Here is a 15,037-nt window from a genome sequence, read left to right as displayed (position 1 = left end):
CAGAAGACATTAAGAAGCTGATGCCATGACAACGGTGAACTAACCTATTGAATTAATTGGAAGGTCAAAGTTCATGTAAATGTATCATCACAAATGTTTACTTGTTGATTAATGTCTGAATAATTCCAGGAGGGATGGATGATGTGAAATGAAACTATTACTGTACCTATGTGCAGTTTTTAAGTACTTTACTCCAATATATTTAAATCTGATTAATAATTTACAGATGGTTTTACATACAAAACATTGTAGTTAATACACTCAACTTCAGCTATGGGCAACTTTGCATCCTTAATGTTAACCTGATTAATATTTTTGGCAGTGTATATTTTGGATGCATTGGTATTTTAGATTTGCACTCTTACTGCAACAGAATTTCTTTCAGGATAGTTATTCAGTATAATTTATGGCGAAGTGCTAAAAACAAAACTATAAAGTAAATAATCTATTAACCTACACACGCAACTCCACCAAAACAGAATTACATTTGTACACTATACAACGTACTTCTTATCAACTGCATAAGCACTTTGACCATTTGGCATACCATGCTGATAATGTCTGTACTGTTAAAAACATTAAAACTAACTTATAATATCGAACACCCTGCTTTTACAAATACTTTGTACCATTTTGTCTTTGCTTCATTCACCATCAGGATGTAATCAAAACATTAAACAAGTCGTGTTTATATTTTGCTCTCAGCCTCTGAAAGGAGGAGTCATGTGTCCCTGCGCCATGCTTATTAGAGCCTAGTCACTTCAGAGTTTTAACTCCACCAAGATTAGATCCCCACCAATAAAGAGCAAAGCAGTGACAGCAAACAGTTGTGGGACGTTCTGATTTTATTGACGTATCAAACAGCTGTACATCTATTTGCCTTTCTTGGCCTTGATCTTTCTCAGGTAGAACTCGAGCTCTTTGCCTTCCAGGATGTAGCCGTCTGCCCTGCCGCACTGGCCAGGTCTGGAGGCGATGCAAGCTGCAGGAAGGAAGAGGGTAAACGTTAATCAAGGAAGGTGGATGTGCCTTAAACAGGCAATAGTGCCAAAAATAATTCCCAAATTAGGAATTAAACTTTTGTCAGGCGGTGCAGGATTTTGTGGTTCTTTCATAGCCGACACTTGACCTTTTAGAGTGCAAGAACCTGCCCTGTTTCACCCTCACCGCAATACAGACCCACACATGAAGGCATTCCCGTACAGTCAGTCATTTGTTGGCCCCTATACAGTTAAGTGTCTTGCTTAAGGGCACCACAGATATATAAGGGGCATGTGTTAATATTCAACATCCCGAGACTGGGTTAACAGCAGCAGATACCAGACGGTGTCGGCAACGTGTCTTTCTCAGAGTCTTCCGTTATCACCACTTTCATTCAGTAGCAGAACTGGACAGTTATCTTCATGGAAGGACACGCAGCAGATCAGACAGAGATTTATAATACAGATGCCGTGAAGAGCACCTTTTTACAGTCTTATCTTGACCCTGGTTGTGCATTTAGACAAGTGTATTGGTCACCCCTTTCCCTATAGATGAATTTTAGATTGCATGTAGATTTAATCTAATAAAGTTGGACTGAATTCTACACTTCACCCAGACTGAAGTATCCCCACAGGATTAGATTTGCTCAATTCCATATCCCTAAACGCATGCATTTCCCAAGGCAAGTGAATATTTATTATTAATTGTATTAATTATATTCATTTAAAAAGGTTAATGAAGGTTCAGATATTTTGGACTCAAATAACCTCATTTTCAGATAAGACAAGTGACCAGAGTGTTTCTTTGTGCGTTACTGAAATAAGCACCTGACATAGCAGTAAAAATCCCAATTTCTGGCAATTTTCATGCAACACATGAGCTGATGACATTTCTTTGAAATAAACCCCTGGGAGACTGACTTTCAAGAACAGTCCATCACTGCTCCAGTCTCTTAAAAAGGAGATGCAGATATCAGTTAAACTGGTGAAAGCTACAGTAGAAGAATGCACATGTTCAGACTCACCCAGCAGTTTTCCCTGCTGGAACTGTTCCTCCAAGAGGGGACTGATCTTGGCAGTTTTTTTACGCTCATCGTACTTCTTTTGGGTCCTCTTTGACCTCTTCTTGTTCAGAACCTCTTCCTCCTCAGGAGTCTACAGAAGATGTAAAGTTTTAGATTAACATGAAAGACATTGCACATTATTTTGACAGTACTGTAGAGAGACAAGGCAGGCAGGGAGAGAGGAACCACATGCAGCAACGGGTACGGGCAGTACTCATCCCCGAAAAGCTGCGTTAGGGATTCAGCCTTGCTACATGCTCTACCAGGTGTGCTACTGGGCAGCCCCTGACATAAATCACTAGCAACACCAGGTAATTTTGCCAGTGTAAGCAACATGTCTTTCTCAGAGTCTTCCATTTTCACCACTTTCAATCAGTAGCAGAACTGGACAAAGTTATCTTCATGGAAAGACGAGCACCAGATCAGACAGGGCTTTATAATAAAAATGCCACTGTGACCGGTTTAATAACTTCTGGTCATTGTCAAAAAGTAAATGTATTCAAATGTTTAGAGACCACCACATAAAATCTCATTTTATTCTGCATATACAAAACTCAATCTGATATTAGATTGGACAGACCCCTTTTGGAAGATCTCAGAAGTGAATATGGACATGGTGTAAACCTTGAGAGCATAAAGCAATGGTGTTAAGAGGAAACACCACCGTTGTATAGGTCCATCTAGTTACTATGGTTTTAGCATTTCAACTATTATGGCAGCACCATACAGTCTTTACAAACACTGCCAAACAAGTTAGGGTGCCACGCTTATGTCTTTTCATACATACCAGCTTGGCTCCCTTCTTGCGTCCCAGAGGAGTGGCGAAGTGAGCCTCATACCACTGCCTGTAGGGAAGGCTGTCGACAAGCACGATGCAGTTCTTCACCAGAGTCTTGGTTCTGACCAGCTCGTTGTTGGAGGCATTGTAGACCACATCAATGATCCTGGTCTTCCGTGTGCAGCCTGTGTAGACAAAATCATGTGCCATTAGCAAAAGCTAATTTTCCCAGCACCATTGTTTTGATAAATGTTTACAAATGCGGCAAGTCATCATAAAAAAATAGATAGTCTTTCTCAGAGTGTCTGTTATCACCACTTGGATTCAGTAGCAGAACTGGACAAAGTTATCCTCATGGAAAGATGGGTGAAACATTAAAGAGTTGCAAAAGTCCCATGAAACTGAAGTGCCATTTGAAACACTTACACTCAGAGCCCCATGAGAAGTTACCAACATCCAGCCTTAGAGCACGGTACTTCTTGTTCCCACCACGCACCCTAACTGTATGGATGCGACGAGGTCCAATCTAAAAGACAGACATGTTTCAAATTAGTACTGATACAGTTAGTGTGCACAGAATTCAGGTTAATCACATGTAAAGGTTGTATTCTGATGGCTCATGGAAATATACTATGAACATGTGCTAAAGCGTGTCAGTGTAACTATGACAAGTCCTAACATTGGCAAGTCCAAAGCTTTGAACCAAAACGGCCCAAAAAAAAGACCTACCTAAGGTCATGTTTTCATCACCCACGCTACACATGTCCATTTTAAAAAAGGAAACAACTAGTTTTATTTACCTTTGTGTTTGCAGGAGGGCGACCGAGCTCATACTTCCTTTTCTTGTGGTAGGGCTTGCGTTTACCGCCGGTCTTGCGGCGTTTATGCCAGTTGTCCCTTGAGATACCTGAACAAATGAAGGAGTAAGGACAAGCAGTTAGACCATTGGACAACTTACAGGACAAAACTACACAATCACTGTCAAGGCTTGAGCAATCAGTTCTCCAAGGTAGGTTGTCCGCAATTTAATTTCGGATTCCGCTTAAAGAGTTTCATCATGTCACTCAAGCAATCGTATGCTCCCGTCCTGGCTTAATGGGACAGCATGGTTGTTACTCTACTTAGTGCTAGACTCTCCAACATCGTGGTCAACTGCATTTAGAATCATTTAAAATTCATAATAAAACCAAAAGCTCACATGTGTTGAGCTGGATGTCCAACTGAACAGTTGATGCATATTGTGTTTTCAACGCTGTCCTTACACAAACTCTCCAGCTTCAGTTTTAAAGCAATTATGAGATCTCACAATCATACTGTGGCCTTTAGGATACAGCGTGCACCTCAAGTGTCTAATACATACATTTGTTAACTTAATATACATAACTTTCAGATAAATTATATTAAAGTCACCCAACTACCTTATCAGGGTATTAAACGGAGTATTTCCTCGAGCGTTTCAGTGCAGCAGCATGACACGATCACGACCATCACGCTAGCTAACGCTAGCATTATCCCTCCACAAGTCTGGCGCTCTTTTACAATTCTCCAGACCAGTACTCGTGGACAGTTAACATGTTCAGTACACAACGCTGAATCATGGTTAAATATTATAAAGCTTCAAAAACTAACGTGTGCTGTTTTCAAGCACACTATCAGCTCACTACATGGCTAAAGACAGCAGCCATCTTGGACCACTTCAGACAACCACAGCAATAATTTCAATAAAATACGATAAACTGACTGTAGACAGCAAAGTTCAAACTATATCTATTCAAATAACATTTAGCTTCAACATTGCAAACCATTATTTGAATATCCTTTCTTTAAAACATCAGATGGACTAGGATTCTCCCTCCGACCCGAGCATGAAAACACGTACCCATTCTCAGGCGCCGGCTAGAAAGAGGAACCGCAAAGGATCATGGGGAGGTTTGAAGCCACGTGTTATCGCGAGAATTCACAACATCGTGAACGATATTTTGTTCGAGAAAGGTTTTGTTGTTCGCCACAGAGTATCATCACCTAAACTCATTCGTACCTGTGAAATCATTGTTAATAATTATATAATTTTGACGTTGAAGTAATGCAATTTTACAAAATTCAGTTCCATTAACAAATCTTTGAATATTTTTTTTTTCATGTACATTCACTAAAATATAATTACCATTAACCCCTTGAATTATGTTATTTAATTTGTCTAAATATCGTTTTGGCTTTATTTCAATTTTTAAGGCTAAAAATTAATGAGACAAGAAATCAATACTGTATATTAATTTATCTTCTGCTGATTTATTTTATAGATATTTTTATTCAACTATTATTAAACTATAATTGTATTAAAGCAATCATATAATAAATTATATAAAATACTAATCATGATTATATTTAATATATTAAATACATATTTGTATTTGCATTTTAAGAAATACATATTTATGTATCTATATATACAGCAGGTAAATATGGAGATAATTAAAAATCTGTATTTTTATATTATCTGTGGAAAGCTAGTACGAGGACATTCAGTTAAGTTTTTGTCAAACTACAACTTTATTTTCAAGTATTTGTATCTTATTGTAATATGATAGTTCATTCAAAATTCTACTGTTTAAATCTTCTGTCAGATTTTGCTGTGTTATAAAACATTAAACAAATTAAAGATTTGTTTTGTATTATAGTGCTCTCTGAATACAGGGACTTGATGTTCATAAACATAATGGGCTGCCCTCCCTTACCATCACCAGTTCATTTGATACAAAGAAGTTATTCATTATATGAGTGAGATTTTAAGATTTTAAAATCTAAGATTTTCACAATATGCTGGTTCCTGTTTTATTTATAAAACATTCCTCATGAAGAAACCAAATGTTAAACATCTTTTTACAATGTCCCAATGACATTGACAAGCCAGCCACAACACGAAAACAGATTTAACAGACAACAATTCATTTACTGTTTCATTCAAGCAACACAAGAAGTCATCAATAAAAACCCCAAAGTCATTTCCATGTTTCCATATATTTAATTATTTATTATATACAGCTAGGATGAATTGGCAATTATGAAGATATGGTGAAAAACCTGGAAAGATTTCTCCATTCAACAGTGATTTGTAAAGTGTGCAGTCTGATTAGTGAAGCAGCAGAGAGATCACTCTTCCCAGGGGCTCATGTCCGTGTCAATGGCCACACAATTGTATGCAGCGTAACGCAGCTTCTCCTCACAAACCTTTGCACTGCAGGACAGAACGAACAAGAGGAAAGGAAGGGATGTGAACCAACCAGAGCCTTATATGTGTGTAATTAAGTATTTATATGCACATCAATATATAAAAACAGAACATTAGTATACCTTGGGTAGTTGGGTAAATAAAGAGTGCTGGAACATGTGGAGGACTGAGGAAGTGAATCCGTAGTTTCAGAGCTAAATCAGGAAACAGGCAACATTTAAAAACAGAGAAATTAATCAAGTTATGTTAAGTTTTCTCTTTGGCTATTTCGCTATCCATACAAAAATAGTATTCTTTCTTGTAATCATTTGTTTTAGGAATGTACTTGCACTCACCCTTGTTTGTCAGGAAAGACGTAGATAGGCGCAGGAAGACGACTTCTACCAGTTACAAACCTCAGGAACCTGCTGCGATCCTCTGAAAACAAAATTTCAAAATCATCTTCTGTCACTGAGTACAACACCATTATTCTCGGGACATAGCCGTTACTTCTGCATAACTAGGTAGTTAATATGACACGTCGTGAAAGCCGTTCACTCCAGAGGACATGCTCTGCAAAATGTTGACAAACAGTGAACTGACCATTGGTAAAGTTCGTCAGTGCTTCCCATAAGTATTGCACTCTAACGTCACTTTGTTCCAGGTCCTCATAGCGTGCTGGTAGGGAGAAAGAAACAACATTGATGGATTACAGTGATGCAGGGTCATAACTATAGTATTGAATTGAAGATTTACAATCAAAAACCTATGGGGCTTTTCCCTAATAAAATAATTCTGGTTTATAACAACTTGGGTCTTATTAACTTGACTCTCATTTTAACCTCCAAATGAAGTAGTTCTGATAATCTGGCAATATTGTTAACACCCTGTTTGATTGGACTTTGTTGTGATATCAATGGGATCCCATATCTTTAATTATCACACGAATCTGTTCACCAAGTTTCATGGAAATCTAAAGTAATGACACCCAAAACCACAAATGTCAAACTCATTGTGGCACTAGAGAAAAAGAGTTGGGGATCCCCAAAGTGATGGCAATCTTTCCAATAGTTATCTCAGTCTGGACAAAAGTAGTGGACCAACTGACCGACCAATTAACACTGCCCTCTCTACATGCTGCTAGCACGGCTAAAATCAAACATCGTGTCGCCTCTTCAATCAAGCAGAAAATGTGTGTTTATTGTCAAAGATCAATTCTAAGCTGGATACTCACTGAGTCGTTTTAGGGCTTCCACAGTGATCTCCGGGTCCCCACATACTTTCTTTTCCACTTCCTGCCAGGTGAGCAGGTCCAGCACCGCCTGAGGAACCACCTTGAGCAGCCCCGCCTGCATAGCTGCAATCTGTAATCCACAGATATTCAGATACATGCACACACTGCACTGATTTGGCAGCTTTATACACACACCATAATAACTGGATGAGTTTTTACTGAGGAGTAAAAGCACCTGCAACGAGAGATATTCTAACCACATGTGACGTAGTAACGTATAGGAAGGCAAAGTGTAATGACTTTGATGTCCCACCTGCTGCTTGCTCTCCTCTAGTCGAGCCTTCTGCACCAGGCGGCTGAACTCGCTGCGGTCCTCGTAGCGAACGGCCACGTTACTGCCACCAGGGATGAGCTCCACCATCTGGCCGTCGCTCAGCAGGGTGGTGTACACCAGCTCCTCGCCAAACCTGAACTCAAACGTCTCCTGGTCCATGTTCTCCATGGCCTCCAGCAGGTTCACCTGAACACACATCCACATTTAACATGAGACAACGACTAGAAAAAGAAGGATTAGCGGCCACACCAGACAGTTAGTGTTCAGTGATTCTTTCCATTAATGCAACAATGGGAAAGACACAAGAGGGTGTGTCATGCAGTAAAGGCCATTTGTCAAATTCAAAACCATTTAAGTGTGATTCAATTATTTTATTGATCATTAAAAGTACATTTGAATCTGTGCAATTATTAGATTATGATGTCAGTAGAAAATTAAATTATATTAAAAAGTACCAAAAATATTGATTACCAAAGATTATTTAGTGCTGTACATGTATAAAACTCAGTGTGCAGAGCCTCGTCTATAGTCAGAAAGCTAACATGTATATTTTTTTAACTTTTAAGCAGGTGTAAGAGTTTCCTATGTAATCCAATAATGTCCTCACCAGCACAGAATCTACAGCGGGGAAATCTTTACTCCAGCTGACAGCCTCCCCAGTCAGCTGCTTCCAAACCAACCCAGGCAGAGCCAAGACCTGCAGGATTGGACAAGAAGCCAGAGAGTCAAGTCTCTACATCGATCCGATCTTACTTAAAGCGATGTTAACAACCAATAGTAGGTGGAGAGTGAGCATCGCTCACCAAGAAGTCTTTTCCTCTGAGAGCAGCTCCCATGAGCTGACCGATCCACTCATACTTGTGGAACTCTTTACAGGATGGGTTGGGGACGTAGTAATCTCTGGCCTCTAAGGAGCCCTGAGAGACCAGCAAAAGACGTGTCAAGAAAAAGCCACAACCAGTGAGAACACTTGACTGCAGACTGATCCCGAATGTGCGCAGGCAGCGATGGTGAGTGATTACCTGGTTGGACGTACGGCTGAAGAACGGCAGAGGCATGGGACATTCGGCCGAGCTGGGGCAAAGCTCCTCAGACATGTCTGCCAGGCTGTCCCGAAATCCACCTCCCTGGTCAATGATTCCCTCTGCAATGAACTTACATTCCCACCACTGGTCATACCGAGCAGGCCATCTAACAAACCAAGAGGAGAGATGTTAGATAAAGATTTTAATGCCCTTGAGTTACACTCACATTAATGCAAGAAACATCGAGCACATGAGCCTGAGATGCACACCTGTAATCCAAAGTCTTCTCAAATTTGTCAGATGGCTTGAGACCTTCGTACACCTGCAAGGAGAAAAATACAAAACATAAGCCAACACATCTCGTCACTGAGATGACGATTGTCATCATCAGGTTTACAGTGGTGTCAGTATTCAGACAGGTTATAAATACACTGTTACAAGAAAGAGAGTCCAACATTTCTCTTAAGTAAAAGTACAAAATTATTAGCATCAAAATATACTTAAAGTACCTAAAGTAAAAGTACTCGATATGCAGAATGGCCCATTTCAAACTTATGTACTATATTATTGGATTCATTCAAGTATCTGAGTAAATTGTGTAATTGAGTAAATTTACTAAGTGTTTTATACCTGATTAAACACAGCGTTCTTGCAGCTGGGGTCCAGAGAGGGGTTGTCTCTGTGCTCCATGGCCAGACGTCGGTTGATGTAGAGTCGAGGCATGAAGTTTGGTTTACTGGTCTCGGAGTCTTTCAGGCACTGTGTGATGAGCGCTGAGCGGCGTTTGGACAGCAGCAGGAACTGCTTTATGCTCTAGAGGGTGCCAAAGAACACACAAGTAAATAAAAACACTGGGATGGAGTTTCATTTTGGAAGCTTATGAAGTTTGTGTCTTTAAGTTTGAGCTTTTAAGACTCGTCATGCAGTATTAGTAGTGGATAGCATGTATTATTGTTTGTTTTTTAACCTGTTTGTTTCTTTATTGCGTACACTGGAGCACTGACGAAATGCATTTTGCTCCGCTGTATACTGAGTACTGCATATGGAGAAAATGACAATAAATTATACCTTAGCTGAGACCTTGATCGTTTTGAAAAGCACTCAATGACTTTCATTGAAGCTTTTACTTTTATTCCCTGAGCCCTTTTCAAAACACTGTTTCACTGCCATTTAATAAAAGCAACCCAGGGTCATACTTGTTTTTAATTTACTATATATCTGGTAAGAACAGCTGTTGGGAGTTTATTGCTGCTTATTGCTTAACTATTATTCAACGCCTGGTATTGTATATTTTAAAAGCTCTACAATGACTCACTTTGATCTGACTGAAGGTGCCCAGGCTGTAGTCCCAGGCCGGGACCAAGTGTGGGAGCACACTGTCCAGGAGACAGATGAACCTGCAGAGAGACAGAAGAAAATAACTACCGTTAAACACTGAGAAATGCTTAGAAGCAGTCAAGATAATTAGAGCATTAAATCTAACTTGCAAGTCTGAGATTAAAATACTTTGGAGTTGGAATTTCACTTGAAACACGTCACTGGTTCATTAGAAACCGATTTTCATGACATTTCCAAAACCTTCTCGACACATTTTTCTCACAAAAAAAAAGCAAACAAAAAAACAACAGTGAGAAATATTTAACTCTATGATGTTTCCCCTGATTGTGAGAACCCTGGCAGTAAGATGAAGCTACCTCTGGATGACCAGTGCTCTGCGGTACAGGACGTCAGGCGTGTTGCCCTGCAGACGGGGGTAGCGCACCAGGTTAGAGGACTGGAAAACATCAGCGTTCAGACCCAGGTCTCTTTCACATGACGACTTGATCTTCAAGCCTCGGATCCGGACGTCTATCCCTTCATCTGCAAAGCATTTAAAGTTCATGACATCACTACAGAAGCATTTGCAGCAAAAGAAAATTTACATAAGTGTTTCAAATCACAGGAAATACCTGGTGAAATAAACATAGAAACATGTAAAAAAGAGTCACCTCGACATTCCTCAATCCGAACCTCAATCACAGGCAGGTGAGACGTCATATCCTCCAGCACACATACTTCTCCGATCAGGTTGCTAGAGGGAAAAAAGAGCAGAGGTAGCTCAAAGAACTGTAGCGAACTGACTATGAACAATGCAAATTCCTGGTATTTGTCACCTTGCTGGAAATCAAATGGCTCGATGCGGCGGGCAAATATGCTTCATAATTAACACATTACATTTATATTTCTCTACTTTTTTCACGAGAAGAAAGATTCTGATTCTTCAGCAGAGCATCACATTATTAACAGGGCTAGAACAATATATCAGGTAGATCCCGGCCTTCTGGTAAACATTAGGTATTGTCCACAGTAATATTGGTTCCTTCCTGAATACACATTTTATGATCATATTTTTTCCGAATTAATTTATTTCCCTAAATAATATCCAACTTAACTATTATACATGTGATTTCCTCTGTAGATGATGTATGACTCATTGTGCCTTGAAAAGCAGCAGTATTAAAGACTGACACAAAACATTGTCTGCTTTAATGTAAAACTAGTGGTAGTAGTCTCATATACTTATACATATATCTTTGAAACCCTCTTTTTTAAAAAGATTATTTTTGGGCTTTCTGCTTTTATTGACAGTGACAGCTCTAACAAGGCGCCCAAAGCAATGAGTTTTGTGTGACAAAGTCCTTTTCAAAAGGCTCACTCGTCTATGGTGACATCACTCAGCTTCTTCAGGTTGTCGCCCTCTCCTCCATACACGGTCACTCGCTTGGGCATGTAGTTGTCGTCTGTAGAGTCCACCGTCAATATCAGCTTACTGGAGAGCAAAGAGAGGCACAGTATACATACTATACTTAATACAGCAAAGGTTTGGTGTTGCATCGCATACACAGTCGTATGTTAATGAGTAGCTCAACAAAAGCCACATCCAACATGTGACTGTAGAGAAACTGATCAGAATAAATAAATAACAAATAAATAATTCATTTTGTAAAATGACAATTACAACATACTCTGCATTACTGGCACTCATATGACTCATATGAATGTAATCTGCACAAACTAAAGTTGGCGTTTTTTTCTTGTTTTTTTTTATCAACTTTGTTGCTGAGCAGCTCCTTACTTGACCACCGTGCCTCTCCTCATGTGCAGGCGGATCCAGTGTTGTCCCTGCATGCCGTCGCTCTCCCAGAAAGTTTCAGTGTCTCCATCTGTCAGACAGCTCGCCCCTCCACTGGGGTCCTCCTATCAGCAAATATCAAGGTAATTCGATCACCGACAAATGTGTACATATGTACAGGTTTTATACAAGGTCATGCCACTCAACGTAACAACTAGGGGTGGGGGAAAAAAATCGGTAAAGCATAGTATCGTGATATTTTCTGTGGCAATACTGTATCGATCCACAGACGCCTCCCATGCCTAGTAACAACCAATATGTACTATTTTTATTGAATCTACAATCCGGGGGGGAAAAAAACAGATAACTTTGCCTGTTTTTTGTAAGGACTGGCTGTTTTAGACTGTTCTGGGTATCTGTGACTCACCGAACATGAAGAAACATCGATGCTGGTCACACACTGCTTCACGCTCCCCAGGTTCTCATCTTCTTTCCCTATGTGGTCATAGAAGTAGTGCACCAGGTCCTCGTCACATTCGTATGCCCAGGTGGGAGGAACATACCTTGAGGATTTAAGGGGAAAACAGCTTAATTTAATAATCTACTGCTGTCCAAAAAGTCTCGACTCTCACAAAACTCTCACAAACATGCTCACCGTAGTTTCTGGATGGCAGCTTCATCACACTCTGCAATTTTGGGTTTGGTGCCGATGTAAAGGGCGTTCTCCACATTTACCACCTGCTCCCACCTGTTGCAGGGCTTGTGGTCGTAGCCGAAGAGCTGCTGTTGTCTGCTGATGGTCTCTGGTGACTCCACCGGCACCAGCCTGTCGCCTCCCTCTGTGTGTTTACACACCAGGATCCAGCCTTCCTCCAGCTCCAGGCCCGGACGGTGCTCCTCCAGCTGCTCCTGGACACAGAAAATGAACCGTGAAAACTCAATTAATAGGCAATAAAACCAACCTAGCGTATGAGGGACAAGTAGGGTTGTGCAATGAACATAAAAGCCTCTTCTCCTGATGTCATTGACATCATGATGTCTGTTAAGGCATTTGAATATAACATGTCATGTTGTGTAGAAGGACTTGACAGGAGGTCCAGCGGGTCATCCATTAATCACAGGGTTGGTGGTTTGAACACTGGCTACTTAAGTTCACATGTCAAAGTGTCCCTGAGCCAAACACTGAACTCACATTGCTCCTGATGAGCAGGCCAGAACCTTGTCTGGTAGCTCTGACTCCGTCAGTGACAGACAAATCCTAAAAGCTCTATACATCCTGTCCATTTAACAAAATACTCGGGTGTCAAAATTTAACTCTCATTTTAACGTTGGTCTGACCCTTAGTTATTAACTTTACACCATATTTCAAGTGTTCAGAATGTCAAACTCAACACGGAAAGGCCGAACGAAGCTGGCCAGTTCTGATTTGGGAACCCAGGACCTTCCTGCTGTGAGATGAACTCTATTATTTGAAATAAAGATAGAACAGGTCTAAGACATTTTCTAAAATGTTTACAATTATTTTGCCAAAGTATGTCTGTAGTTCAAAAAGTAATGGGAACCTGTCAACATGTTGCGATTTCAAAGATGAAAATGATGAATTAGTACACATTACACCCAAACACTGTTATAAAGAGTAAAGCAATGTCATGTTGTTCAGTAAGTAAAGTAGATTAAAGTAATGACAGGGCCTACAGCACACAGTAAACCGCCTGGATCGCAAGATGATGTAACCTGATAGAGAGACAGAAGCTTACCTTATTGAGTTTGACCCAAAGGCCCTGGCTGTTACAGTATTCTTCCCCTGTTGTCCGGATACAAGTCCCTTTCTTTGGTTCAATGTTGTACTTGCACATTTTCTTAATGTGTGTAGTCTGGTGTGGACTCTCAAAGACGGAGACGAGCGTTTTCCCGACGGTGGAGCCTCCTGCAGACGCGCCGCAGGAGGCGGAGGAGGTGGATGACGAATCCTTGCAGATTTTGTAGCACACCTCTTTGGGGACAAAACACAGACACTCCGGCATCGACTCGCCCCTCTTGAAACACTCGATGCACCTGTTCAGGAAGCGTATCCTGCCGAGCAGCAGGTGAGGATTGTCGCCCAGAGACATGTTTTTGATGCCGATGGTGGAGGTGACAGTCAGCAGCTAAGCAGCACGGGGGCGTCAACTGACATTACACCACTGTCCTGTTTTCCTGCCTGGTTGCGAGGGGATGCTCCTGTCAAAGAAACCAAACAAAACCGAATATTCTTGAGAAACAGAGAATGCAATACACAACATCCACATCCCGTTAATGTATTTGATTTCCAGGTCCATTATTATATGTGTACAGAGTCTAAGAGGTAATAAAAATCTGCTAATCAGCGACAAAAGTCCGCTGACACATCACAGAAAAGTATCGACTCCCTCTAAACCATGAGAGTAGGCTAACATTAGCAAGCTAGCTAGCTATTATCTAGAATCAGAACCGTTTGGCTAGTCGCGTTAATTTTATTCAGAAGTTAAGGACAGAAAATTGTTTAATGAGTTAAAAAGAAAATTCATGTCTACAAACAGAGACAACATACCCTTACTATAGACAAGTATATTTAATGTGGAACTCGTCTATCGGTGTGGATTCCTTCCATCTCACAACGCGGAAGCGCATAAGAGACTTTTGACCCTCTCGGGCCTTCGTCAGTTGTACTTCAAAATAAAAGTCATTAATCCTTTATTACAAATGTTTAAAACACCACCGTAATTTGAGTGTGCGGAATAAGAGACAGATTTTGTTTTATTTTTGGTGGTAACGTTACAGGCAGGCCACGTGGATTCAAGTAAAAGCCTTATATGAAAAAGCATACCACCCATGCACACTGCAGTTTGCATGAGCCCTATATACCATGCAGAGGTGCAGGATAAGTAGCTAGGCCCCATTTATATTTATGAGGAACTAGTACTTAATTTTCCATATATATACATATCTTGCATCAGGTGCAAGTTGTCTCTGCAAAGCCTTTTCTTTCTCAAAGAATAGAAAGTTCAAATGGGCTTTCTGAGCTGGCTGACTTCAGCAATGGCTACACCACTGACTTTATAATTTACACAGGTAGGCAAGTTCACTTTAGCACAAGGACTTTCTTACAATATGTTTATATCACTCATTATGAGTCACACGACTTCTATTATAAAACAACTATTATATATAAAAGCCTGAAAGTGTTTAGAGACCGTTATGAATTGGACTATGTTGTATGGCGCACTTACAAGGACACTTGAAAAGATACCCCAAGAAGAAAAGTAAATGCACCCGGGGTTCTA

At 40.4% G+C, this 15,037-nt stretch overlaps 2 protein-coding genes and 4 non-coding genes across 6 annotated transcripts; all 6 read right to left on the bottom strand.

Moving 5' to 3' along the window:
* Positions 1-827: 827 nt before the first annotated feature.
* On the bottom strand, positions 828-4,720 carry rps8a (ribosomal protein S8a). Its single transcript, XM_046052704.1, has 6 exons — positions 4,702-4,720; positions 3,623-3,729; positions 3,249-3,348; positions 2,832-3,007; positions 2,006-2,135; positions 828-982 (listed from the first exon to the last, which is right to left on the bottom strand). Exons 1-6 carry the CDS (start codon positions 4,703-4,705, stop codon positions 873-875), a joined length of 627 nt encoding a protein of 208 aa, XP_045908660.1. The 5' UTR covers positions 4,706-4,720; the 3' UTR covers positions 828-872.
* On the bottom strand, positions 1,342-1,410 carry LOC123973163. Its single transcript, XR_006825551.1, has one exon. It is a non-coding gene; the product is annotated as a small nucleolar RNA SNORD38 (small nucleolar RNA).
* On the bottom strand, positions 2,384-2,453 carry LOC123973161. Its single transcript, XR_006825549.1, has one exon. It is a non-coding gene; the product is annotated as a small nucleolar RNA SNORD38 (small nucleolar RNA).
* On the bottom strand, positions 3,115-3,183 carry LOC123973162. The gene has a single exon (XR_006825550.1). It is a non-coding gene; the product is annotated as a small nucleolar RNA SNORD38 (small nucleolar RNA).
* Positions 3,470-3,579, bottom strand: LOC123973164. The gene has a single exon (XR_006825552.1). It is a non-coding gene; the product is annotated as a small nucleolar RNA SNORD46 (small nucleolar RNA).
* Positions 4,721-5,828: 1,108 nt separating the features above from the next.
* hectd3 (HECT domain containing 3) lies at positions 5,829-14,396 on the bottom strand. Its single transcript, XM_046052715.1, has 20 exons — positions 14,305-14,396; positions 13,493-13,955; positions 12,391-12,644; positions 12,163-12,298; positions 11,739-11,860; positions 11,319-11,432; positions 10,612-10,694; positions 10,318-10,483; positions 9,939-10,020; positions 9,254-9,436; positions 8,893-8,945; positions 8,621-8,789; positions 8,402-8,515; positions 8,206-8,295; positions 7,578-7,784; positions 7,265-7,394; positions 6,634-6,708; positions 6,387-6,468; positions 6,174-6,245; positions 5,829-6,057 (listed from the first exon to the last, which is right to left on the bottom strand). The coding sequence occupies exons 2-20, from the start codon at positions 13,844-13,846 to the stop codon at positions 5,973-5,975; spliced, it is 2,571 nt and encodes an 856-aa protein (XP_045908671.1). The 5' UTR covers positions 13,847-13,955; positions 14,305-14,396; the 3' UTR covers positions 5,829-5,972.
* Between the last annotated feature and the right edge of the window lie 641 nt (positions 14,397-15,037).

This window comes from Micropterus dolomieu, linkage group LG06 (genome assembly GCF_021292245.1).
Source record: "Micropterus dolomieu isolate WLL.071019.BEF.003 ecotype Adirondacks linkage group LG06, ASM2129224v1, whole genome shotgun sequence".
Classification (NCBI taxonomy): Eukaryota; Metazoa; Chordata; class Actinopteri; order Centrarchiformes; family Centrarchidae; genus Micropterus; species Micropterus dolomieu.
Note: the sequence above shows the minus strand (reverse complement) of the source record. Positions and strands in the feature narration are given on the sequence as shown.

Bases quoted from the DNA above. Each gene is read 5' to 3' on its own strand.
- rps8a (XM_046052704.1), bottom strand. The intron at 3,349-3,622 runs GTAAATAAAACT...TCTGTCTTTTAG, and splicing joins GCCCTCCTGCAAACACAAAG to ATTGGACCTCGTCGCATCCA. The intron at 2,136-2,831 runs GTATGTATGAAA...CATCTTCTGTAG, and splicing joins GCAAGAAGGGAGCCAAGCTG to ACTCCTGAGGAGGAAGAGGT.
- hectd3 (XM_046052715.1), bottom strand. From the start codon at position 13,846: ATGTCTCTGGGCGACAATCCTCACCTGCTGCTCGGCAGGATACGCTTC. The intron at 10,695-11,318 runs GTGAGCCTTTTG...TTTTCCCTCTAG, and splicing joins AGTGATGTCACCATAGACGA to CAACCTGATCGGAGAAGTAT. The intron at 9,437-9,938 runs GTGAGTCATTGT...GGCACCCTCTAG, and splicing joins GCACCTTCAGTCAGATCAAA to AGCATAAAGCAGTTCCTGCT.